Raw genomic sequence first — 25,706 nt, 5'->3', positions numbered from 1 at the left:
AGATAACCTAAGTGTTCCCAATTTCCTCTTAGTGATGTTAAAGTTAAAAAAAATAGTTAGCCAGCTGCAACTGCTGCTGCTAAGTCGCTTCAGTTGTGTCCGACTCTGTGCCACCCCATAGACAGCAGCCTACCAGGCTCCCCCATCCCTGGGATTCTCCAGGCAAGAACACTGGAGTGGGTTGCCATTTCCTTCTCCAGTGCACGAAAATGAAAAGTGAAAGTAAAGTCGCTCAGTCATGTCCGACTCTTAGCGACCCCATGGACTGCAGCCCACCAGGCTCCTCCATCCATGGGATTTTCCAGGCAAGAGTACGGGAGTGGAAAGGGCCTTGGAAAGCATGCTGGGCAAGCTCTTCATCCTAGGGATGAGGAGACAGAAGGGCAGAGAGGGGTGGAGAGTTCACACAACTCTCCTGACTGTTGGGTCAGCGGCCTCCCCTGCCCCTGGGGTGCTCAGTTCTTGAAGTGACTCATCTGGATCTTCTCTTCTGACTTTGCAGGACATGTCTGCCAAGACATATTTCTTCTTCCCACTTCCTGCATTCTTTGAACCCAAGCATGTTTCCTGGAGAGCTTCTCCAGCTGTTCATGCACCCACCCTAGCCCCTGAGGGTCCCTGATTAGGCTTGGATCTACAGGGGCAGCAACCCTCAAACTCTGGCCGTGAGGCTGAGTCCTGCCTCCTCTTGGTGCAGGGGCCTGGGTGAAAGGCAGGACTCTCCTCCCCTGAAGAAGCCAGAAGTAGGCATTTCTCTCATAATTAGTGAACATCTTTTCATGTTTAGTGCAATAAGCTTTCAATAAGTTATCTGCTTTATTATTGTTAAGAAAATACAATATAAAAAACTGCTATTACTAATTCAAAACCAAACTAATTCAAAATTCTCTAGAAATGGCTTTCTAAAGAGAGCCATTTGATTAGTGGAAATGGCAACCCACTCCAGGGTTCTTGCCTGGAGAATCCCAGGGACGGGGGAGCCTGCTGGGCTGCCATCTGTGGGGTCACACAGAGTCAGACACGGCTGAAGTGACTTAGCAGCAGTAGGTGTAAACAGAATCACTTGGTATGGGGATGATGCTGGACGCAGAGCGGACCTGAGCAGCCCAGCAGGTCTGGACTCCTGTGGGACTCTTGACCCTTGACCCTCAGTCAGTGACTGGAGGGAACACTCCCAAATATGAATCAGTCCCAGGCCCAAAGGGAGCAGGCAGAGGGAAGAGCAGGTGGAAGAGAGATATCAGGCCATCTGCAAGCTGAATGTCAACACCCCGCCCTTGTCTTTCCCAGTCAGCTGTTTTGCCCTATAAAACCCAATAGACTTTTCAGGTAAAGCAACTTAACTCAGCCTGGTGGTTTTCTTTTCTTCTCTCTGCTTCAAGACCCTTTTGGCCTCATCCCAATGAGTCAGTTTCTAAGGCAGGTAGAACCTTTCTTGTGCTTTGCATGGGGCCTCTTTGGTGTACCAAAGATTATGGATTCCTGCCTGGACCATCCCTGGGCAGTAAGGTTGGGGAGGACAGCCTTAGTGTCTGAGGACAGCTACAGAAATGTGAAATTTCACAGCTACAGCTATGTGAAATCCACATCAGAGCAGAGATGTGGATTTCACAGCCTGGGCAGGTACCATTCTACACTGATAGGAGACCCATGCCTTCCCTGCCTCAGTGGCTCCTTGATGAAATCTGTCTGAAAGTCAATAGCCAACAGAAAGATTCAACCACTCTACATAAAGAAATAGACACATTTTAAGTATTTTTTAGATATGTCATGTTTTAGGATAGATTGCGGAGAAGGCAATGGCACCCCATTCCAGTACTCTTGCCTGGAGAGTCCCATGGACGGAGGAGCCTGGTGGGCTGCAGTCCATGGGGTCTCGAAGAGTCGGACACGACTGAGCGACTTCACTTTTACTTTTCACTTTCATGCATTGGAGAAGGACATGGCAACCCACTCCAGTGTTCTTGCCTGGAGAATCCCAGGGACGGGGGGAGCCTGGTGGGCTGCTGTCTACGGGGTCACACAGAGTCGGACACGACTGAAGCGACTTAGCAGCAGCAGCAGCAGCAGGATAGATTGAGTTAATAAAAAAAGAAGACAGATATACCCAGGGATGGGAAATATGAAATTATAATGCATTCCTTAGCTCCAAGTAGAAACTGGAGGCTCAGATTTTTAAGTACTGGATTCATCAGGGAAGGTCTCATTCTTTGCCCTCTAGTTATACTATTCCAGTGACCTTGGCTCAGTTCAGTGAACCTTAATGAAAATATTCAAGCCTGGTATGCCCAGAGCCAACCCTGGCTGACACATTGTTTCCATTTTTACCTTGAGGCCCTGTTCTATGTTTATCAACCCCTCACAGTGTCAGCCCATTGGTGTTGGTTTACTGATGTATCATTCATTCATTCATTTGGCATTATTTATTGAGTGCTGAATATGGTAATAGGCTAGGGGGTGGGGACATGAATAACACAGGGTTTCTGTGCTTAAGGCAGAAAGAAACAAGCTTGCAAAACCGTGGGCATTTGAAAAGCCTTTTGATCCACTGTGTGGATCACAACTGTGGAAAATTCTTAAAGAAATGGGAATACCGGACCACCTGACCTGCCTCCTGAGAAATCTGTATGCAAGTCAAGAAGCAACAGTTACAACTGAGCATGGAACAACAGACTGGTTCTAGATAGGGAAAGGAGTATGTCAAGGCTGTATATTGTCACCCTGCTTATTTAACTTATATGCAGAGTACATCATGAGAAATGCCAGGCTGGATGAAGCACAAACTGGAATCAAGATTGCCGGGAGAAATACCAATAACCTCAGATATGCAGATGACACCACACTTATGGCAGAAATTGAGAGAGGAGAGTGAAAAAGCTGGCTTAAAACTCAACATTCAAAAACTAAGATCATGGCATCAGGTCCCATCACTTCATGGCAAATAGGTGGAAAAAGTTGAAACAGTGAAAGACTTTATTTTGGGGGGCTCCAAAATCACTGCAGATGGTGACTGCAGCCATGAAATTAAAAGACGCTTACTCCTTGGAAGAAAAGTTATGACCTACCTATATAGCATATTAAAAAGCAGAGACATTCTACTTTGCTGACAAAGGTCCATCTTGTCAAAGCTGTGGTTTTTCCAGTAGTCATGTATGGATGTGAGACTTGGACTGTAAAGAAAGCTGAGCAACGAAGAATTGATGCTTTTGAACTGTGGTGTTGGAGAAGACTTGAGAGTCCCTTGGACTGCAAGGAGATCCAACCAGTCCATCCTAAAGGAAATCAGTCCTGAATATTCATTGGAAGGACTGATGCTGAAGCTGAAACTTCAATAATTTGGCCACCCAATGCAAAAAATTGACTCACTGGAAAAGACCCTGATGCTGGGAAAGATTGAAGGCAAGGGGAGAAGTGGATGACAGAGGATGAAATGGTTGGATGGCATCACCGGTTTGATGGACATGAGTTTGAGTAAGCTTGGGGAGTTGGTGATGGACAGGGAAGCCTGGCATGCTGCAGTCCATGGGGTCGCAAAGAGTCAGACACAACTGAGCGACTGAACTGAACTGAACTGAACTGAGTTCTATACATTGGCCTTCTTTTATTTCCTCAAACACATCCTGCTCTTCTCATTTCCAGGCGTTTGGGTAAACTCTCCTTGGAATGCCCTTGGCTATACCCCTCCCTTCCTTATCACACACACACTGCTTGGATCACTTCTTCTCTTTCAGACCTCTGTTTAAACATCACATTTTTGGGTCAGATCCCCTTATCACTTGCTTTTCTAGTCCTTTCCCTCTGCAGTGTTTATCACCCTAAGAAACAATAAACTGGAGTAAAAAATAATGATGGTTGCTGAACGGCTGCCCTCATTAGACTGCAGCTTCCATTATGAAAAGACCTGCGTCATCTTGTTCATTGCTATATCCTGGCACAGGTCCTGGAGTACAGGAAGAATGAATGAATCCAGGATGTGGTAAAACAAAAAGAAGCCTAGAACCCCGCACTACACCCTGCCCAGGGTGACGCAACCCACAGAGCATCCCAAGAGACGTCCTGCTAAGAGTCCAGCTCCAGACTGCAAGGGAAAAGGGGAAGGGAGGAAGAGGAGCTGCTGTAATAGGAGAGGCTACAGCTAACTGGGAGGCAGGGCCTTGTCCTTGAGCAACTTGTTCTAATCTTAGAAGGTATGTTTGGGCTTTCTGTTGGGACATGAAGGACAAATGTCCCAGGCCTCAGGATTCACTCACATGTCACTCCCACTTGGGAAGCAGAAATGGTCCCCCGTGAAGGATATTATTAGGAGGCCTCCAGGTGTCTGCAGCAGACCCCAGGAGTCAGAGGGACTTTCAGCGAAATCCGGCTTCTTAGGGGACTAACCAGCATGGAGAGCATGTGACAGGAGTCTCTGAATTCTCTTTGAAGAGCAGATGGATTGTAGATTTACTTGTTGGCCTAGGCTGTGAATCCCCCTGAATCACCTAAGCTAGCTATGTAGGCATTTTTCCCACACTCTTCCCCTTTCCTCTAAAAAGAAAAAACAAAAACAAAAGCCAACTGCTCTGAGGCTGCCAGGCTCACAAGGTTGAATTTGATTTTCCTTCTCTGCACCCCCACAGTTGGAAGGAGAAGACTATTTTGGTGGTGCAGGCACCCAGCCTGAACCGTGAAGTCACTGCTTCCTCCTCTTCATCCCAGGACCCTTTCCATCTCCTTTCTCGCCTCCACTCACCCAGCCTGTCTTCGAGCTGAGCCAACACTTTGTAACAGGAGCCACGTTTCAAACGCAGGTTCACCTGACTCCAGAAATTCCAAGCTTTCAAGGATCCATCCTGGACCCTCTGCTGTGATCACTCTCCCCTTCTGGGCACCTTTTCCTTCTCTAGCCACCTCTTGCCTCTTTCCTCCTAGCCCTGCTCTCACTGGGGCTGACCATCTCTGTGGATGGCGCCCCTGTCCACTCAGCAGACAGAGCCAGAAGCCAGGGCAGCATCTTGACTCCTCTCTGCACCTATCTGGTCAGTCACTAGTTCCAGATAGTCCTTTTTCCTAAGTTGCTTTTAAGTTCCTATTAATGTTCTCCATCTCCATGGACCCTCCCCTAGTTCAGGGCACCATTCTGTCTGTTCTTATACTCTTGAGATCTACAGTGTTGACTGCAACCCTATGTCTAAGTCATCCTTGAGAGAGTTGTTAATTCCTAGATGAACTTATCTGATCTTGGTCCCACTTTTCTGCCTCTACTGAATCCTTGCTCTCCATTTTCCTGTAAGCCTAGGAGACCTAAACCCTCTGTGAATTCTTGGCATATGTAGGGCTCATTATCTACTAGTGTTTGAATCAATCAACTCTGCCTCTTGAAGGCATTTCTTTACCAGCTGTGGGCCATAGATGCTTGATTCTCACTCTACCGCCTTTAAAAAGCACCCACAAATTCAACAAGCTGCCGCTTTCAGTAGAACTTCTGCTGAAGATTTGCAGATTTGCAAGAAGTGATCATAATGACATAACACAGCTAGCAATTGTAAATCAGTGACCAGAGATTCCTATTCACCAAAACCTTTTTGGCTGGACTTCCCTGGTGGTCCAGTGGCTAAGACTCTATTCTCCCAAAGCAGGGGCCCTGGGTTCACTCCTTGGTCAGGGAACTAGATCCCAGATGCTACAATTAAGATCCTGAATGCTGCAACAAAGATCGATCCCATGTGCCACAACTAAGACCCAGCGTGGTCAAATAAGTAAGCATACCTTTCATGACAATCGCAGTGGCCCATCCATCTCTCACACTGCAGCCAAAGGGACCATTGAAATAAACCCATTCGTTTTAATGGACCCTCTGTTTTACTCTTTTTCTAAAGACCTTCCAGTGACTTAGCATGGCCCTGAGCACAGGGTCCGCTCTGGCCTCTGTTTCCTCTGCAGCCTCATCTTCTCCTCAGGCCACATGCCATGAGCCAGGCTTAGGGACTTCTGGTAGTTCAGTGAGGAGCCCCAGCCTTGCATCCTTAGCAGAAGAGTGACTCTGCTGGCTCCCTCAGCAGAAGAGTGACTAACTCTGCCCACCCTTCAAGCTTGTCCACATTGGGGCTTCCTCCTAGAAGTCCTCCTGGATACCTCTAGCCAGATTGGGTGCCCCTGTTATGCTTTTCACCCTGTCCTTCTCCAGTCACAACATCCTGAACTCAATGTCACCTCCGTCTGCTCCTCCTTGGGGAGGCCTCCTGTGACCGACCACTCCGGGCACCAACATGCACTCGCTTACTGGGTCACTGCCTGTCTCCCCTGGAATGTGAACTCCAGCAAGAGTATGGACTCAGGATTCTCTTCTTCAGCACCGTGTCCCCAGACCTCAGAGCCCACAGTGGGTCAGCAAGTACTTACTGCCTGGTTTACTTTTGTATGGCTGATGCAATGAATGACCACAAACTTCGCAGCCAAAACAAAATAAATTTATTATCTTATAGTTCTGGAGGTCAGAAGTTCCAAACAGATCTCACTGAGACTAGAATCAAGGTGTTGGCTGGGCTGCCTTTCTTCTGGAGACTTGCCTTTCCCAGCTTCCAGAGGCTACCTGCATTCCGGCCTGTGGCCTCTTCCCCCATCATCAAAGCCAGCAATAGTAGGTCAAGTCTTTCTCATATCCCATCACTCTGACGCTTTCTCTTCTGCCCTCCTCTCCTACTTTTAAGAGCACTTTGGATTGCATTGGGCCCACTTAGATAATCCAAGGGAGTGTCCCACTGTAAGGCCAACTGATTAACAACTTTAATTCCACCTGCACCCTTTGCCATGTAACCTAACATCACCACAGGTTCCACGATTAGGATGTGGACATCTTTGGGGGCTCTTCTGCCTTCTGCACTGGCTGATCCATCATACTTAAAAATCACTGATTTATTGATTGCACCAGGTCTTAGTTGTGGTATGTGAACTCTTTGTTGCAGCATGTGGGATCTAGTTCCCTGACCAGGGAATGAACTTGGGCCCTCTGCACTGGGAGTGCAGTCTTAGCCACTGGATGAGCAGGGAAGTCCCTGACCCTTTTCATAGTGTAAATACTTGCTTAATCACCCCTGTTCCTTAGTAGGCCATGAACTCTGGGTGTGCACAGTATCCATCTCTGTGTATCTCTTCTCCAGTGTGCTGTCATTCACTGCATCCCGAGAGCCTCGCAACTATCCCTAGAGGAAGTCAAGGCAGGTGTTCTTCCCATTGTACAGATGAGGAAGCTGAGGTTTCACTAGCTCATGTGTCTTGACCAAGGTCACACAAAGGGCAGCTCCAAAACCATACTCAGGACTTAGTGTGTCCTTACTGGCAAGCCTCTGAGAGGTGGTAGGAGAGCATATAAAATAATAGCAATAATCATAATCAGAAGAAGAAAGAGAGAAGGAAGAGGGGACATGACCTAGGTCATAACCCTAAAAGCCGTAAAATTACAGTCAGCTTTATTTTTTCTTAATTGCTAGTTAGTTGGTGGTGAGGGACAGGGAGGCCTGGTGTGCTGCAATTCACGGGGTCGCAAAGAGTCAGACACGACTGAGCGACTACTGGACTGAACTGAACTGGTGCACACCAGTTTCTCGGGTATGGTTTGAAAACTCAAGAAAGGAATGTCTGTTAACCGTCTATCTTGTTAAGTATCTGTTAAGTGTAGACCGCCAGTGAACAACTCATGACTGCCCATTTATGAACTAAGAATGGCAGAAAGCAGCAAGGAACATATCTTAGCTGGCTGGGGTTCCCTCTGGGAGACTGTGCCCCAGAGAGAATGGAAGGGCAAGGGTAGACTAGATGACAACCCTGGACTTCCCTCAGTGTATTCTCCCCATTTCATAGATGGAAACTGAGGCACAGAGAAGTTAGGTAACTTGTTCAAGGCCACAGTATATGCAGAGCCTGGATCTGAACCCAGGCAGTCTGGAAAGAAGCCTGAGCTGTATGCTCCACTGCCCTACATGCAGCGCCGTAACCTGTGAGCTGTGCACCCTGCCTCTTGCATACAGGGCTGACTGTGAATCTTGCAGGGACTCTGAGGATATTGGCTGCCTCCTGCTCTTAGTGGGAGGAGGGTGGCGCAGGCTCCAGACATCAGGCGCATGTTGCAGTTTGGGTTGGAGCAAAGGCCAACTGGGCCTCCCAGGTGAACCTGCCTGCCAATTCAGGAGATGTAAGAGATGAGGGTTCGATCCCTAGGTCAGGAAGCTCCCCTGGAGGAGGACCTGGCGACCCACTCCAGTATTCTTGCCTGGAGAATCTCCACGGACAGAGGAGCCTGGCCGGCTACAGTTCATACGGTTGCAGAGAGTCGGACACGATTGAAGCAGTTTAGCATGCACGCACACACGATGGCCAACTGATGGCAATTTGGGTTGGAGAAAAGGCCAATGGATGTTAATAATCTCACTTATCAACAAGGATCCTGAGGCTCGGAAAGATCTACCCCCAGTATGTATCAGAGACAAGACTTGATTTACCTCTGAATTAGCTGTTCTTTCTGCTCCTGTCATATCATTCGTGCGCATCCCCAACCCCACAAGACTCAAAATGCATTTTTATCCTTATGCTTATACAACAATTGACAGGCTTCACAGAGAAATTTCACATCCATTATCTCCCAGATTGCACCGATAAGGTCCTCGACCACCGTGACATTCAGGATGAACGGCTCCGTCCGTTGCTTTGTTGTCCTTGCTGTCACTTGGGAGTGTGCCTGGGCTAACCCTGCCTTTGCCACCACCACCAAGCCCACTGACCCCACCTGGGTGGCTGGCCAGGCCCCAGAGACTGAGCTGCCCTGCTTCTAAGCCCACGGAAGCAGTCAGGCTGATGTCCACTGACTCAGGGTTGCTTAACCCTGTCCAGGCCCCTGGGCTGTAGCACCACGTGCTGGGAGGCAGGGGAAAGCCCCGGAGGTCCCATGGAGTGACACACTCCCTGGGGAATGGCCTGTGGATCCTTTGTGTGAGCCGGGCATCCTACCTGGGTTTTTCCCTGGGATAGAGCTTCAGAGGCTCAGGACTTGCCATTTTCAGATTCTGAAAGCTGACCAGTGGGGAGGTAGGGAATATTTGGACTGGTTTTGGTCTTAATGTGAAATAGTTGATCAGCATTCATGTTGTACCTGTTTCTCCTCTTCTGCCTTGTTTAGTTGCTGTTGTTGTTGTTGTTGGTCACCTGCTCTCCATCCCTCCAGCCCCCACTGCCCCAGTCACTGTTACCCCAGTGCACTGTGCAGTGTCTGAGATGCCCAAGAAGTGCTGAATATCTGACCCAGCTGCATGGATGCAGGACACAAGACTTTCTCTCCCAATGGCATTTCACGGTTTCTGATCCTCTCTCACCTAAGCCAAAGAAATCTGGCCTCAACCCAGCCTGTCTGCAGTCTGCACCAAAATGTCTGCAAGGCTCCTCCTGGAATAAGAAAAGCAGTCCCATCACTTTTGTGAATGAAAGGCAGCTCAGTGCGAATAAGGAGTTCAGTCTCTGGACCTCTTCTCCAGAGACTCTTCGCTATATTTAGACCTCTTCTCTATATCTTCTGATTTTATTTAGTTTGGTGACTTCAGATACTATCACTGTCTACTGACTCTCAAAGTTTTGTTTCCAGCCTGGAAACCTCCTCTGAATTTAAGACTTGGGTGTATATTTAACTCCCACCCTGCATCTCCACGTGGATATCTAATAGACATTTCAAACGTTCATGCTGCTGCTGCTGCTAAGTCGCTTCAGTCGTGTCCGACTCTGTGTGAACCCATAGACGGCAGCCCACCAGGCTCTACCAAGAAAGAACTATTGACCCCCTACCTTTCCCTACCCACATCTTTCTCCAACAAACCCTCCCCAACCCAGGAAAAAATATCCCGTGCATTCTGTTGCCCAAGTCAAACACCTAGGAGTCCTCCTTGATTGCCCTTTTTCTCTTCCCACACCCAGTGCATCAATAATTCGCAGCTGTCTTACCTTCACCCCTTTTACCACCTGCTGCTACAATCCTGGTCCGTTCCACCATCACTGCTCAGCTGCACCACGGCCAGAACCTTCCTCCTTGGCCCCTCTGCTTCACCGTTCTCTACAGACAGCCTTTTGATATGTAATTCAGGTCACATCTCTCCTCAAAACCCTCCAAATGGTGTTCCATTCACTCAGAGTAAAATACTGCTACAAACTGCTTGCTATGATCCTCAAGGGGCCCAGACGGCCTCTTATCCTTTATGTCTCCTCGTATTTTGGATGTGACAGGTCCCTGCCACACTGGTCTTCTCTGTCCCTCACCCTTTGTTCCTCTCCGTGCTTTCTGCTCAGAACAGTTTTCTTTCCACCTTTTTCCCAGCTGGAAATTCAGATGACTCCTCCTCAGAGATGGCTGCTCACAGCCCCATAGATGAAGCGGCCTATTTTCTCTTCTTCATGGCCCTGAAGTTCTCTTGCTTGTTTCTCTGCTCTGTGTTAGCTGTTTGCGCGCCTCGCTGGCACAGCTGCTCCCTAAGAGCAGGAACTCTTGTCTTGTTCACTGCTTGAGCGTGGGGCTCGGGACAGAGGTGTTTGCTGATGAGACACTGACTGAGACGACTCTTGAAGAGAAGGGCTAGAGTTAACAAAGCGTGTCTGTGTGGAAGGAGATCTTTGGAATCCAGATAACGCAGCACTTACTAACTTGAAGAATGAGTTAGCAATTCTGGGCCACTTTCTGTTCTAGAAGAGGTGCTGTGAGAATGAGAGAAAAATGTATCAAGTGCTATAAGAACAGTGCCTCCCACGTAGCCGCTGCTCTAAGTAAGGTAGGTGCGTCAAACTGGCCAGCCTGGTCCCTAGTCCATTGACCTTTCCATCATTCCCGAATGGTAATGGTGAAACGTGGTGGTGACATGAAGAGTTCAGGTAAGGTAAGCATACAGAAAGACGAAGGAATCGCTGCGGCATTCCCCAAGAGACTGTCTGGTGATCCTTTTCAAATGAAGATCTAAAAAATTTTAAAATGAATAAAAAAATAAAATGAAGATCTAAGTTGGAAGCGGGTGAGTGATTCACTGCAGTTCTAAAAGAGCAAAGAAGTGAGCATACCTTATGTTTTGAGGCTCTGGTTTGTCTGTCCTGTTTCTGGTGAGCAAGACAACCTTCCTGTTAGCTGAGAGCAGGTGTTCCTCAGGCCCCAGGCAGAGCCCCCTCACTGATTCTCCCCCAAGCTGTAGATGAGGCCTCCCCTTGTGCCTTGTGACCCTAAACCATGGACCATAGACCGGTAGAAACTTAGACCTGGGCCGAGGAGGAGGGTGGGGAAATGGGCACAGCCAGGGCAGAGTCTGACTTGGGCCTGTACACAAAGCTTCCACTATGCGAATGGTTGGCAGCATCCAGGTTGTATTTATTCATCACGGCAACAGTGAGGGGGAAGTTCCATGCTGTCCAGACACATGGGCTCCTCAGTTCTCTGAAGAAAGTCCCATAGAAACAGAAAGTAAACTCCAGAGGTGATTTTCTTCTGGCCTCGGCAAAGTTGAGGGAACCATAGGACTGGTTTCCAAGCTTGCTGGCAGAGCTGGGCTGGAACGGTGGCAGCAAGGGCTTGGTCAGCAGGCTCTGGGCCCAGCAAGGTGGGTTGGGGGCTGCAATCTGTAAGCATGTCAACTAAAGCAGGTCGCCTGTGGGAGTGGGCTCAGAAAATAGATTTAAGACATGGAGATTGGTCCCGAGAAAAAAGGATCCACAGAGGTCAAAACGTGACCAAGACCTGGAGGTGGGTGCGGGTAGAGTTGACGGTGTCAGTGACTCTGGGAGCAGGGGCCCAGACCCTGACACCACAAGCTGGGTTGAATGGGAGGTGGGGAAGAAGGCACCCTTTGAGGACGACTTTCTGTGTTCCTGACTCTGTGTTCAGTACTTAATGGATAACTTTGGAACAGAGAAAGAATGCTTAGGGGTTGGAGGGGGGGGAGGTCCCAGGAAAGTTTGGGACAAGGCAGAGACACGAAAGTCATGCTCAGATCTAAGAACAATCAAGGTAGGAGCATGACCTTCCCAAACCAGCCTCAGGGCTGAGCGAGATGAGAGAGAGAGAGAGAGAGGGAAAAAATGTTGCTCACCTGCCTGGGGCCAAGGTGGTGTGATGTTGACCCACTGGAAGAGGTCAGTAGTGGTACCTGCCAGAAGTGCAAGGCAGAAATCCAGGCAAAGCCTCAAACAGGCTAAACCACAGTGCCTGACCATCCCTGAAGCCATGCTGCCTCCTTTGTACGTGTAACCCAGTGGCTTATAATAGATTTACTATTTATATATATCACTTTACAGTTTTCAAAGCACCTTCACAAATTAGGCTATTTAACTAATGTTCATTGTTGGATTATTAGGTATTGGATCAAGTGTCTCTCAGATTATTTTGTCTGGCTTCTCTTGTGTGACTCTGGCTAAGTTACTTGCCCTCTCTGAACTTCTGCCCAACTGAGAGAAGGCAACAATCAATCACTCTTCCATAACACAGAATGAAAGGTGCTGGTAGTGAGTGGATTTGCCAGGTTTCAACAAGCTCTGGAGTCCATAGACATTCTAAAGAAAACCCATTCACTGGGCTCCAGGAAAGCAAATTCAGACGTAGCACAATGTTTCCTTTAACCTAGCTTTTAAGTCCTAAGTCCTTCCAGAAGGCTTGTAGTTCTCTCACCCCTTGCCAAGCCTGGTTTCAAGAAGGGAAGTTAGGGCGGAGTTTCTGATTCCCCTTCAGCTCTATTTTTATCTGGAATGTTTCTTCCTGCACCACCGGTGATTGGCGCCTTCGGGGCTGAGGTAAAGTGCACTGTCAGCAGGACGCGAGCAATAAATAGCAACGGACGGAGAAACTGAGACAGACGGACCGGCCCAGCATGTTCGCCAGGAGCAGCTCAATTAATAAATTGCTCTGTCCCTGGAGCCTCTCCATTGTTCCAGGAGGACATGATGTTCACCTCTGACCAGGCCTGGCATGGCCAGTGTGGGACACACGTCAGGGTGGGCACTGAGGCTCCCCACCCCCTTCTCCAGCGCTGTGGGGAATTCTGGCATCTTGAAGAGAGGCGAATCCTTTAACATCTTTTTTTGAAATCAGTATTTGATATTTAGGCTGAAATGGGGATAAACTTGACTTATAGCAGGGACCTGCCTTTTCCTCTAGAACAGCCTGTTCACAGATCAGAAGCTGTGTGTCCCAGCAGTTCTTTCCTATCTCTAAGCAAAGCCCTCTTCTCAAAGTTTTGCCCACACTTACTCAACTTCCTGAGGTCAGTGTGCGGCAGGTGGTTGCCCCTCCTGCTCCCATGGGACAATGTCATGGTATTGCCAGTGATATTTCCTTCAGAGGTAGCACTCAAATATGAAAGCTCAGAGACACTTTCAGCACAGAAAGGAGGGTGTAGGACAAGGACGTGAGAATATGTGTGTTCATATGCACATGGATGTGTGTGTGGAGGGATGCAAGTTTGCAGCTGGAGCGTGCTTGTAGGCCATGAGCTCCATGGAAAGACCAAGATGTCTTTGTTGGGCAACTGCTACCCAGATTCTCTCAGTTTCAAGCTAGACATGAGCAGGTGGAGTGGAGAGGTTTGCAGCCTGTGTGCAAAATGCCATCATCATGGTCACCAAAAATCAAAGCTGAATGTCTCTAAGACTGGACATTTTTAAAAAATTATGAAAGTCAGGGGCTTTTGTAGGCCACGTGTAATAAGGCAGAAGTGAAGTGTCTGTTTCCAGGGCTTGCTGACTCCTCGAATGAGTCTTGGTGGCAGATGGCATGCGAGAGTGAGCAGTGACTGTGGTTCACTGAGGTCATCGCCAAGGGTTCTTAGAAGTAGCAGTCATGATGTGTCTGAAGCTCTTATGTCCTAGGCCTTGTCCTCACACTTCAGATACATAGTAAGTCATTTGATCTGCAGAACCAGCATGTGAACAACGTGCTACTGTTATCCCTACCAAGGTACAGAAAGAGAAAGTCATTTGCCCAAGGTCACTGAGCTAAGGAGATGGAGCAACTCAGTGGTCAAATCCAGATAGTCTGGTTCTCATCTGCCATGCTATTCGACTCTCATGCTGTTTATTAGCTCAACAAATATTTTCTGAGCATTTCTATGACCAAAGCACTCAATCAAGTACGAGAAATAAGATGCAAAAATACTTGTCAAAAGTTCAATCCAGGACTTCCCTTGTGGCCCATTGGTTAAGAATCCGCCTGCCAATGCAGGGGACATGGATTTGGTCCCTGGTACAGGAAGATTCCCACATGCCTCAAGGCAACTAAGCCCTTGTACCACAACTGCTGTGTCTGCACACCCTAGAGCCCATGCTTCACAACAAGAGAAGCCACCACAATGAGGAGCCCCTGCTCTCCACAATTAAGAGTAGCCTCCACTCTCTGCAACTAGAGAAATCCTGCATGGAGCAACGAAGATTCCCCCACAGCCACAAATTAAAAAAAAAAATTTTAAGTTCAATCCAGGGCATTTGCTCATCCCACTAGATCCAGTCATGCACTGGACTCGCTCCAGCGCATTTTGCCAGCCTCCAGTTTTCGAAGCTCCCTTTGACTAAGGGGAGACAGTGTCTTTGATAGGGCCCTCTGCAGGCCAGGTCTTTGTAGAATGAGGAACCCAGCCTTGTCCTGCCTCCCAGATCCCTGGGCCCTCCGCGACCCACCCCCCCAGGGCAACTTTAATTCCTTTCCAGATAGAGCCACACCCCGGGGCCGAGGACGTTGTAAATATGCATACAAAATGCAGTTGATGAATGAGTTTTTTAAATCTCTGATACAGAAGCCAATTGCAAAATGCTGGGAGAAGACCTTGCTGTCACATAGCAGGCAGCTCGCGTGGCCCCTTGTGCTGACGTTCAGAGAGCCAGGTGTGTATTTGCTGGTTAACTTTGGCTTCCCCTTGGTTTGCCAGGAAAGGCCGGCACAGACCAACGCCATTGTGGACGACTCCGCACCCCCCTCGGTGGCCCAGTTGGCTGGGCGGTTCAGGGAGCAGGCAGCCGTTGCAAAGGAGGTGAGTCAGGCGGTATCAGAGCCCCTCTCCTGGGAGGGGGCTGGAGGAAGGGGAAGTCTGGGTCAGGCCCAGAGCAGAGGGAGGGAGGAGGTTTAGTGATTACCAAATTAGGAAGCAAGTCAGAGAGGGGTCTCTCTGAATGTGAGGAATGTTGCCATGCCGCTGGGCCTGGGCAGGGTCTTTCCTCACCAGAGTGAGGCTTATACTTTGGCCAGGAGGGAGCAGACTTGGGGCTGAGCGTTGAAAGGCCTGCTGTCCGAGATGGGGCTCTGGGAGATGGGGCTCTGGAACCCGGGGCTGGTCCAGCTCCATCACCCACTGATGGAGATTTAGATCTTGCACAGCTGTGCCAGGCCTGGGCTGGCGCAGAATAAAGAAGTCCCCACACCAGGCTCCTCCCCTGAGCCTAGGAATTCAGAGCAAGGGTAGATTCCAACAGAGAACTGGGAAGCAAGGACTGACAGGGAAGTGCATTCAGATAGGAAGCAGGGATCAGAAAGGGAAGGGATCTGGTTAGCAGAGGATTCTAGAATCCTGATGGAGGGGACAATGTCAAAGGGGGCTTTGTAGTGTTGAAGAAATCTGGGCCAGATTTTCTCTAGTCCTACAATCTGAGAAGCTCCTTAGAAGTGGAATGTAGGAAGGGCACCCTAGTGTCGGGGGAGGTTTATCAATGGCCCCTTGGGGAGAACGAGAATGCTTTTTTAGATGCATTGTTTTGCGGTTTTATTTTCCATCTGAAAAACCCGTCTGTAATTTCTAGACACGGTAGGCATGTTATAAAGGGTGAAGGAAAGAGTACTGCTCTAAGGCTCTGGCAGTACTCAGAAGCTGGATGCGAGTGTTATTTTGAAATGTTGCTTCAGGCTGATGAATCTCAAGTGAAAGGATGCCAGCAGGAGATCACTGGGAGAAGCTAAACGTCAGCATGGGTAGACAGTTCACTGGAGTGACTTGATAGTGAACTGGCAAAGACGGGCAACCCTCCCTCCATTCTCTTCTCCACCAGACATTCCTGAACATTCCTAAAGCCAGTTTCCACTCCTTTCTCTTCCTCCCTGTTGCCTGATTAGCTCTCTCTCTTTTTCTGTGTGTCTGTCTGTCGCCCTTCCCTCTAGACACCAGCCAGTAAACCAACCAGAAGGAAACCGCCCTGCTCCCTCTCTCTGTTCCCCCCCAAGGTAGAGCTGGGCCAGAATGGTGAGGAGGTAAGTGCTGCTGCCCCTGGGGCTCCAAAGATGCTGGTTATGATTTGCTTTCTCCTTCTTATGGAAAGAAGCACTCAGTTCACATTTTTAGACTTTAAAGGCTGTGCAGGGAATTTCTCCTTTTCAGATTCAGGAATGAACTTTTTTTCTTGATGCTTCCTGTCCCTTTACTGTGAAAATGAAGCCCCTTCCTATTCCCTCTTATTGAGCTTCCCTTATGATTTTTCAAGCCTGAGCATTTCAGCCAAGAGAATGGGCCATAGAGGATTACCACATCCCATCAGATTTAGGACTCATGAAAGTCATGTTTGATTCCCAGGTCTGACTTATATGATCTTCCATATGCCCAAGGCGTCTGGAAAGAGGGTCTGCACTCACATGAGGTAGAACTGCAATGAGATAATTGAGTGTTTCTGTGGTATCTTGTACAGGACGGCTATTATTCTGGATCACTGGAAGAAAACCAGAGCCCCCAGGAGGCCTCATTGCCCTCAGCTATAAATAGCCAATGTTACCAACACAATACAGGCTCTGGTATCATAGATCATAGCCAGCAATGGATTCCCAGCCTGCATGTTCACCTACCCTTATTTATCTAATTGTAACTGTAAGAGTAACTTGTCCACACCCTCCCAGGAGCCCATGAACCTTCACTGTGGTTGCGGTCCCCGCCAGAAACAGATTTGCATGTTCTATCCTCCAGCCCGGGAGGCCAGTCCCCAAAGAGAGCAAGCCAGCCAAAGATAGTCCAGTCCCCATATCCGCTGTGACACCCCTTTCCCCACTGTCTTTTTGGGGGGCCGGCATCTTGATGACAGGCAGACACGGTAGCCACGTGGATTTGGACGAGCCTCTCCTCGTCTGCATTTTCTCACCTATAAAGCGAAACATCTGGAGTAGATCAGTGATGTTCGCACTTATTTGTCAAGCCCAGGCATATAAGCAGAAGCCCATCAGATAAATCAGAAAGAGCTGCTCCCTGTCAAGTGGAATGGAGAAGGGGGTGGTGTCTAGAGCCCCATGTGCTCTGGGAATACTACCCGCACCCCCCGCCACACACATACACAATGAATGGAGATCTTCTGGAATGAGAATCTCCAAGAGGCACAGTTGAAAAACACTAAGTGTTTTGGGGGTCTCCTCATGTGCCCACATGATTCTGTGACTTTGTGGGTTCCTCAGCCAACATTCAGAGAAGACGATGGCACTCCACTCCAGTACTCTTGCCTGGAAAATCCCATGGACGGAGGAGCCTGGTAGGCTGCAGTCCACGGGGTCGCCAAGAGTCGGTCATGACTGAGCGACTTCACTTTCACGTTTCACTTTCATGCATTGGAGAAGGAAATGGCAACCCACTCCAGTGTTCTCGCCTGGAGAATCCCACGGACAAGGGAGCCTGGTGGGCTGCCGTCTCTGGGGTCGCACAGAGTCGGACACGACTGAAGCGACTTAGCAGCAGCAGCAGCAGCAGCAGCAACGTTCTGACCAAATACACATCAACAACTTCTCTTTGCTGAGGGCCATCTTCCCCTGTGACCGCCCTCTGGGCTTGGGGCCTGTGTTAGGCAACAGGCCAAGGCTGTGACCACTAGGAGCCTCCTGTGAGGCTGCCCCCTGACTGGACTTGGCCTTGGAGAAGTCACTGCCCTGCACTGAGCCTGCTTCCTATTTTGTAAAATGGGACAAGAGCACTAACCCGTCCTGGGGGTTGGAGGGGGATGTTTATTCCCTGGATAAAAGTGGAGTGAGCCAGGTTAGTTCAGTGGCTCTGGGAGAAATAAGTGTGCATGTTTCATTCCATGGGCCACCACCAGCAGCTATGGTCTATTCAGCCAAGGGCTGAATGAATGGGAGGTTGGATCTTAGAAGGAAAGTCCTGGGGTGACAGGCTGCTTGCATATGCGAAGGACATTGCTTCTAGATATCAAAGATTCTTTGTCACCTTGAAATTCACACAAAAATAAAGCAAGCAGCCAGCTTTGTTTGGCTGGGTTAGATGGAGGCTGTTGTCCATCATCCTTCCATACTCCCACGGTACAGCCTGCAGAAGCTCTAACGCTGGGAGCCTTGGGGCCTGCAGGGAAGGCCCCAGTCAGGCTGCCTCCTGGTCTCCAGTGCACAGTGCTGAAGGGGCCTTACTATCTCTTCTTCATTCCTCGCCACTCCCTATGCCTACAGGAGCCTGAGATGGTGAGGCCAGCCCCTGCCCCCAGGGTGTATTGGAGTTACCCTTCTCTGGAGGACCCAACCCAATACTGGGTTTTAATGTAGCCACTGCCTCACCTGCCCAGAATGAAGACCCTGGTTATTATTCTAGTCATTATTAGAATGTCATATATGGACATACATATACATAGAGAGATGCCAGGTTGACTCGAGCCCTCCAGCTGTGTGAGAGGCAGCTACTTGTCTGGAGCTGCTAGTTAAACAGTAAAGGAAATGCTGCCACTTGCTGCCATTCCTAGGAACTGCACTGGTGGCTCTTCTGGATTCTTCCCTGTTTAGTGAAGTGAATTTGCGACCCCATGGACGGCAGCATACTACGCTCCTCCGTCCATGGGATTTTCCAGGCAAGAGTACTGGAGTGGGTTGCCATTTCCTTCTCCAGGGGATCTTCCTGACCCAGGGATTGAACCCAGGTCTCCCGCACTGTAGGCAGAGGCTTTACCGTCCGAGCCACCAGGGACGTCCTGTTTAGTAGATCAATTCAAATCAATAAGGATTTTGTAGGGCATGAGCTGGGTTCCCAGCACTGTCCTACGAGGAAGGGGCTGTGTTTATTGAATTTTCACTCTCTTCAGAAGATAATGATCAGTTATGGAAGAGAGGAGTTGTTACATAAAGTGAGTTTTGTCAGCACAATTGTTGCTGCAGTTTCTAGAACGGCATCTTCAAAAACACCGACTCATGTGAATTTTCACTGTAAAGCCCAGAAATTAAGAACAACCAAATCTATTCTCACAGTGGCCACAAGGCTCCTTGAAAGACTGACCACTCTGGAAATAAGCCTGACGATGCAAACTCGTGGAGCCAGAGGCACGTGAGAGCTGGAGGAGGCCTTAGAATCGCTTCTTCCAACCCATTTAAAAGGGCATCCATCTAGCTCCTGTCAAAGCCAGTTGGGAACTTTTTGGGCGGTCCAGTGGTTAAGACTTCAAGCTCCCAGTGCAGGGGTCATGGGTTCAATCCCTGGTTAGGGAACTAAGGTCCTGCATGCAGTGCACCTCCCTTCCCAGAAAAAAACCAGCATCCGAAAGGGCTGGGAGGGGGCCTCCTGAGTCCCAGCAAGTGACTGATCCACTCCAGCACCGTCCCCCCAGTCCTGGGCCTTAAAAAGGTCACAGAGAGTTCTGTTGAGTGAGTCTCTCTCTTTCCATCACTAAAATCATCTCCCTCAATAAATGTCTCAGGTTTATAAGAAATCGGTATTATTCTTCTTATAAGTCAAGTAGATTAGAATATGGGCGCAAGAAGCAATATGCCAAAATGTAGGAAAATCCTGGTTTTTGTTTTTTTTTTTTTCCTGCTCTGGTCTCTGTCCAATACGGAAGTCATCAATTCCTTTTTCTTCATCACCATTACCATCATCATCACTGTCCTCATTCCTGCACGTTGAAGATCAATATACCTGTGGAACTAGAATCAAGCTGTAAGGACTTTACACAAAACAAGCAGTCAGTCTTTTTAGATAATGTAAAACCCAATAACAGACAAGAAACCTGACATATATTCATCACAAAAATATCTCCAACTAATAGCATATATCTGTACCTATATTCATATATGTATACATGTATGTGTGTGTATATATGCATGTCTCAGACATCGACCACTTTTAGAGGTCAGGCACACACTCCAACGGTAAAGAATCTTCCTGCAATGCAAGAGACCCAGGTTCAATCCCTGGGGTGGGAAGATCCCCTGGAGAAGGGAATGGCAACCCACTCCAGTATTCTTGCCTGGAGAATCCCTGGACAGAGAAGCCTGGTGGGCTACATACAGTACATAGGGTCACAAAAAGTTGGACATGACTGAGCAACTAACTTCACTTTCACAAAATCCTGTTCATTTTTTTGTATAACCAACACAATGTCTGGAATGTAGGGGGTACTCAATAAATGTCTGCTTAATCAAAATGAGAATTCAATGGTTTAGAAAATGCTAGTTTATAAACAACACTATTGGTGAGGTTTCCCAAAATATTATTAGCTCAAGGAAACAATTTCAATAATACCTCTCTCGGGTTTCACTCCAACTCTCTGGTTTCTTGTGAGATTTGTGACAAACAGAATGGATAGTCACTTGCCCTTTCTGTTTGAAATCCCCTCCAATTGTTTCCCACATTGTTAAGGTCATGGGCTGAAGATCTTATCCCCCTCAGACATAGTCTGCTCGCTCATAATGACCATGAAGGCATCCTTCCTGGGACAGGAGGCCTCCTGTGTTGTGGTTGTCCTGCTTGCTCCAGTGCATAGATTCAGGTAGTCTTGTTAGTGGCAAGAGGAGGGAGGGGAGGGGGTGCCTGCTGTGGCTAGTACCCGAGGAGGTAAGTGAGTTCCTGCAGCTAAGCGGTCAAGTGACGAAACCGACTTTTTGTTCTCATTCCAATTGTGGCTTCTGGGCTCCAACCAGAACCCCACTTCCCTTCACCTTACTCATTTGGTTGTTTTGGTCCATTTGCTTTTATAGAAGTCTCTGCCCAGTGCAAACCACCCTCCTAAAGTCAAAGTGAAGAGCTCCCCTCTGATTGAGAAACTTCAGGTAAGTCCAGAATGGTTACCTATCACTACCTCTTATCCAACATTTGCATGTCTTTGGGATTCCTAAGGGGATTTCCACATGTCACCTGGATGAAGTGAAGTGTCCGACTCTTTGTGACCCTGTGGACTGTAGCCTACCAGGCTCCTCCATCCATGGGATTTTCCAGGCGAGAATGCTGGAGCGGGTTGCCATTTCCTTCTCCAGGGGATCTTCCCGATCCAGGGATCGAACCCGGGTCTCCCGCACTGCAGGCAGACGCTTTACCCTCTGAGCCACCGGGGAGGCCCTAGTGGATAGTTGATCACCCGGGTTGGTTGACCTTCGATAACCAACTAGTGATTAACGTGCCCTGAAGGATGGGAAGCTCTACTTAAAGGCAAAACACTGAAATGAGGACCCTATCAAATGTGAAGTCGAGTCGTTAACACCGAGCAGATGTTGAAGAGAATGGGGTATCTTATGGGGAAAGGACGTTATAGCGCAAGAAGCACCCCGGGAGCAGCCAGTCCTCTCCAAGGCGTGAATGCAGCCACGGGCCATTTCAGCCTTACACAGGGCTGAAACTCAGTTGCTAGACATCACTCTACTGTGGCCAAGTCCATTGTTTGGAAAGCATTCTGCCCTTCCTCATCGCCAGTTACCTTGCACGCCCTCCCCGCTGTGCCCCCTGGCTTTCCTAGGAGAGTGAATGAGGCATATAACTGCACTTATCTCACACTCTTGTGGAGGCAAGATTTTCACAGGTTAGTGCTGGTCACTCAGTCGTGTCTGATTCTTTACATGTCCATGGACTTTAGCCCACCAGGCTCCTCTGTCCATGGGATTTCCCAAGCAAGAATACTGGAGTGGGTTGCTGTTTCCTTCTACAGGGAATCTTTCCCACCCAAGGATCAAACCTGGGTCTCCTGCATTGCGGGCAGATTCTTTACCATATGAGCCAAGGGAGCCCAGATTTTCACATATGATACAATAAAAGACATATGGGAGAGTAAATACCAGAGATCTGAATTGTGGGTAACTGTCCAACTCCGACTGCTTTAGACCATGACTTTTTTTTTTTTACAGTTGGTATGATTTTTCTTTTTAAAATTTATTATTATTATTATTTGGCTGCACTGGGTCTTCATTGCAGCATGGGCTTGCTCTGGTTGCAGCTCATAGACATAATTGCCCCAAGGCATGCGGGATCTTAGTTCCCTGACTAGGGATCGAACACACGTTCCCTGCTTTGGAAGGCAGATTCTTAACCACTGGACAACCAAAGAAGTCCCTAGACCAGGACTTTTTAACCTCAGCATGATTTGGGCTGGATAATTTTGTTTCAGGGGCTGCCTTGTACACTGCAAGATGTTTAGCAGCAGTCCTTATTCCCTAGATGCCAGCAGCACTCAATAAACTGACAAAGAAAAAATGTCCCCAGATATTGCCAAATGTCTCATGGGGACAAAATCATCCCCCTGTCCCCAATCTTAGGTGAGATCCACTGCTCTAGAATTACAGAGCAAGAAGAAAGTCAAGAGGTCAGGAATAATTGACGAATGCTTTATGAAATACCTATTCCCCGAGTTGGTCCTTAAGAAGGGTGGCTGGAAAGGAAGGAGGGAAGTTCTCTGGTGTGGGAACAGTGTGAACTGAAATGCAGAGGAGGAGCAAGCATATGTCTGGGTCAGGCCTGTAGAAGATACTCAAGCTTTCACTGCAGTCTCAGCAAGGCTCTCCTGCACTGGATTCTCCTGTCTGGGTCCAACTAATGAAACTGATTCTTCAACCTTGTTGTGGAGCCATTCTTAGGGATGTGTCAGGACAAGTAGTCACAGCCTCTGTAGTTCCCAGCTACGGGAGAGCCCAGAGATTTGGCCCCCAGCGTGATTTGCAGTTAAGGAAAGCACCTCTGGTTTGGGGTCATGAGCCTACCTGGTGAAGGGTCAGGAGTCTTTCTGAAGTTTAACGCATCATGAAAAGCCCTGATTCCATCTCAGTTGCAGGGGAGGGGTGGGCTGCCCATCACTGTAGAAGGATGCAGGGCTCCCATGTACCTCACAGGGATCTCTCACAAGGGACCCCTGAACTCAGACATGCCCCCCCTTGATGTCAAGGGTATAGTGCAGGACGTCTACTTCCGCCTCCCTGCAGCCCACCACAGCCCTCAGTCCACTGCTAGAAATTGTCACGAAGACTATGTACCTTGAAATTTTGGTCTCATTCCCCTTTTCTGGTCATTAACAAGTGTCTTAGGGAAATATGGAAACCTGAGAATGAGGTTTTGATCTCCAGTGGTTTAATCTTATAAGAATGTCAGTAACAGTATATAATTTGGCCAGATCCCTTAGGAACCTTACTTTGTTGGAGCTATGTAGGAAAAGAACTAAGAAATGCATCATCAGCTCAATTTTTCTTCTAAATATTCTATTGGATGAGATAGAAACTATGATGTTTCTTCACTGGAGAAGTTCATAATTCAAAGTTCAAGGGACTCGCCTGGTGATTCAGTGGCTAAGACTCTGCACTCCCAATGCAAGGGATCCCTAGTCAGAGAACTAGATCTGGCAAGCTACAACTAACGATTCTGCATGCTGCAGCTGAGAACCAGTGAAGCCAAATAAATAAGAATAAAATATACTTTTGAAAGTTTTCCACTGGCTAGAAGACCCACTTTACTTGTGAACAGTATTTTTTAATATATGCTTATTTATTTATGTTTGGCTGTGCTGGGTCTTCAAGGTGGCTCCCCTTGCTGTGGAGCACAGGCTCTAGGGCTTGAGGGCTTCGCTAGCTGTGCTCAGTAATTGCAATCGCCCAGCTCTAGAGCACATGCTCAATGGTTGTGGTGCACGGACTTAGTTACTCCCAGGCATGTGAGATCTTCCTGGATCAGGGATCGTCTCTGTGTCTCCTGCATTGGCAGGTGGATTCTTTACCACTGAGCCACCAGGGAAGCCTGTGAGCAGTCTGACAGAGAGAATTTCCCAGCTTGACATTGAAAGGGGAAGAAGACCTCTTTTAATGCCCAGTTAACCTCCCCACTGCCAGGAAGCCCTCCAAGCCATCCCAGTACATCAACTCCCTCAGCCTGTGTGGTCCAAACCTGTCCCTTGGTACCTGCCGTATGCTGCTTTTAGACATGGCATGGGCTCACAGTGTTGCTATTGAACTTTTATATTTTTAATTTTACCAGGACACAATCTTGTCTATATTATAAATTCTTCCTTAAAATCACAATAGAAGTACTAATGTCATCTTAAACATGTATAATGTTCTATACTCTGCAAGTCCTAAAGTACCACGTAGGAGCTCTTCAGGATGACAGAGCCTTGGCTAACAGGAGGGTAACACTGAGGAAAGTCTGGAGGGAGAGGGTGTGGGTCAGATAATGATAGGAGAGAGTAATGGGACCAGAGCATAAAAGACTCTGAAGGTCAGGCTCAGTCGATTGAGCAAATAAAGAATCCAAGATACGGAAAGGCTACTGGATTCCCTGTAGGTCACACAGCTATCAGGTGAGAGAGTAGGTATCTGGAGTCAGATGTGTCTGCGTGGAGAGCATCATCTGCCCTCAGGCCTGGCCCCTTCCCAGCAGACCTTGCTGCTGGCTTTCCTGCTCTGGCCGATGCAACTGGGCCATGATTTGGAAACGTAGAGGGTAGAGCTGGAGGAGCCGGTTCCTCTAGATGATCCTAGAGGACTCAGGGCGCTCACATTCAATCCCTCCTGCACCTTCTCTGAGGCCGTCGGATAGGTCTAGGACCACCTGCCTCCTCCCCCACCAACCTCATGACTCCCTCAGGCCCTGGTTGCCTTTGGGTAACCCCTCCTCTTTGCTTGCCCTCAGGGTTCATCTTCGCCTGGTTTCAACTGCACTGTGATGGCCAGGTTGGGGCACACTTGCAGCTGCACTGCCAGCTCCCCCTGGAGGCCTTGGTGGCCTGCTCTGTCCATCATTCTGGTTGTCTACTGAGGAAGACCCTGTACTTACTTGGAGGCTGAGAGACAACCGGGCTTGAATCCCAGGGCAGATTCCTTAAACACTTTGCTAATTTGTGCCTTGGGAACAAAGCTGAATGTGTAGGGTAGAGGGGGACACTGCACACGCCCAGCAAAAAGGAGGCATCCTGTGAGTGGTGACTGCTACTGACTCTGACGAGAAGGGTGGTGAAGCTGCTGACTTAGTGTGAGACCCTGGTGCCCGCAAGTCCTGGAAGTGGCTATTTTGGCCTCTTTGTCTATAAATTGGGACCGCTGCATGCATTTTTCTTAGATCAAATCAGTACTTGCTGGGCATTCTGGAACACAAGCTGGAGTAAGCCAGGTAGCAGAAGGTAGATAAAGTAAGCAGGTCTTCCAGGAGCAGGACGTGCTGTGACAATGGAGGACTGGTTAGGAAGTAAGAAAAGCCTCACGGTACCTGGTCTCAGTCAGTTCTAAGGCCAGGAAATCAGCATGCTAGCATAGGAACATTTGTCTTCTCTCTACCCTCACCTGAAATTCCTCATCTTTCCCAACAGGCCAATTTAGTCTTTGATCCAGCAGCCTTGCTTCCTGGGGCCTCTCCCAAGAGTCCTGGATTCAAGGCCATGGTGTCACCATTTCACAGCCCACCTTCTACCCCCAGCAGCCCTGGAGTGCGGTCTCGGCCCAGCGAACCAGAGGAGGTACCTGTCAGCTTTGACCAGCCTCCTGAAGGCAGTCATCTGCCCTGTTACAATAAGGTACTGTCTGGGTCCTAAGTATT

General features: G+C 48.6%; 1 protein-coding gene across 2 annotated transcripts in view; it reads left to right on the top strand.

Annotated features, from left to right (window-relative positions):
• The window catches only part of RCSD1 (RCSD domain containing 1), a 68,992-nt gene that overhangs the window by 33,499 nt on the left and 9,787 nt on the right, over positions 1-25,706 (top strand). The window contains exons 2-5 of one of the 2 annotated variants that reach the window (XM_040229950.1): positions 14,907-15,008; positions 16,127-16,216; positions 20,906-20,977; positions 25,480-25,683. In XM_040229950.1, the coding sequence (XP_040085884.1) occupies positions 14,907-15,008; positions 16,127-16,216; positions 20,906-20,977; positions 25,480-25,683 (468 nt within the window). The remainder of the gene's footprint in view (positions 1-14,906; positions 15,009-16,126; positions 16,217-20,905; positions 20,978-25,479; positions 25,684-25,706) is intronic. The other variant, XM_040229949.1, reaches the window with a different exon arrangement.

Source organism: Oryx dammah, unplaced genomic scaffold, assembly GCF_014754425.2.
Source record: "Oryx dammah isolate SB20612 unplaced genomic scaffold, SCBI_Odam_1.1 HiC_scaffold_28, whole genome shotgun sequence".
NCBI classification, from domain to species: Eukaryota; Metazoa; Chordata; class Mammalia; order Artiodactyla; family Bovidae; genus Oryx; species Oryx dammah.
This window is presented reverse-complemented; position numbering and strand designations above follow the sequence as displayed.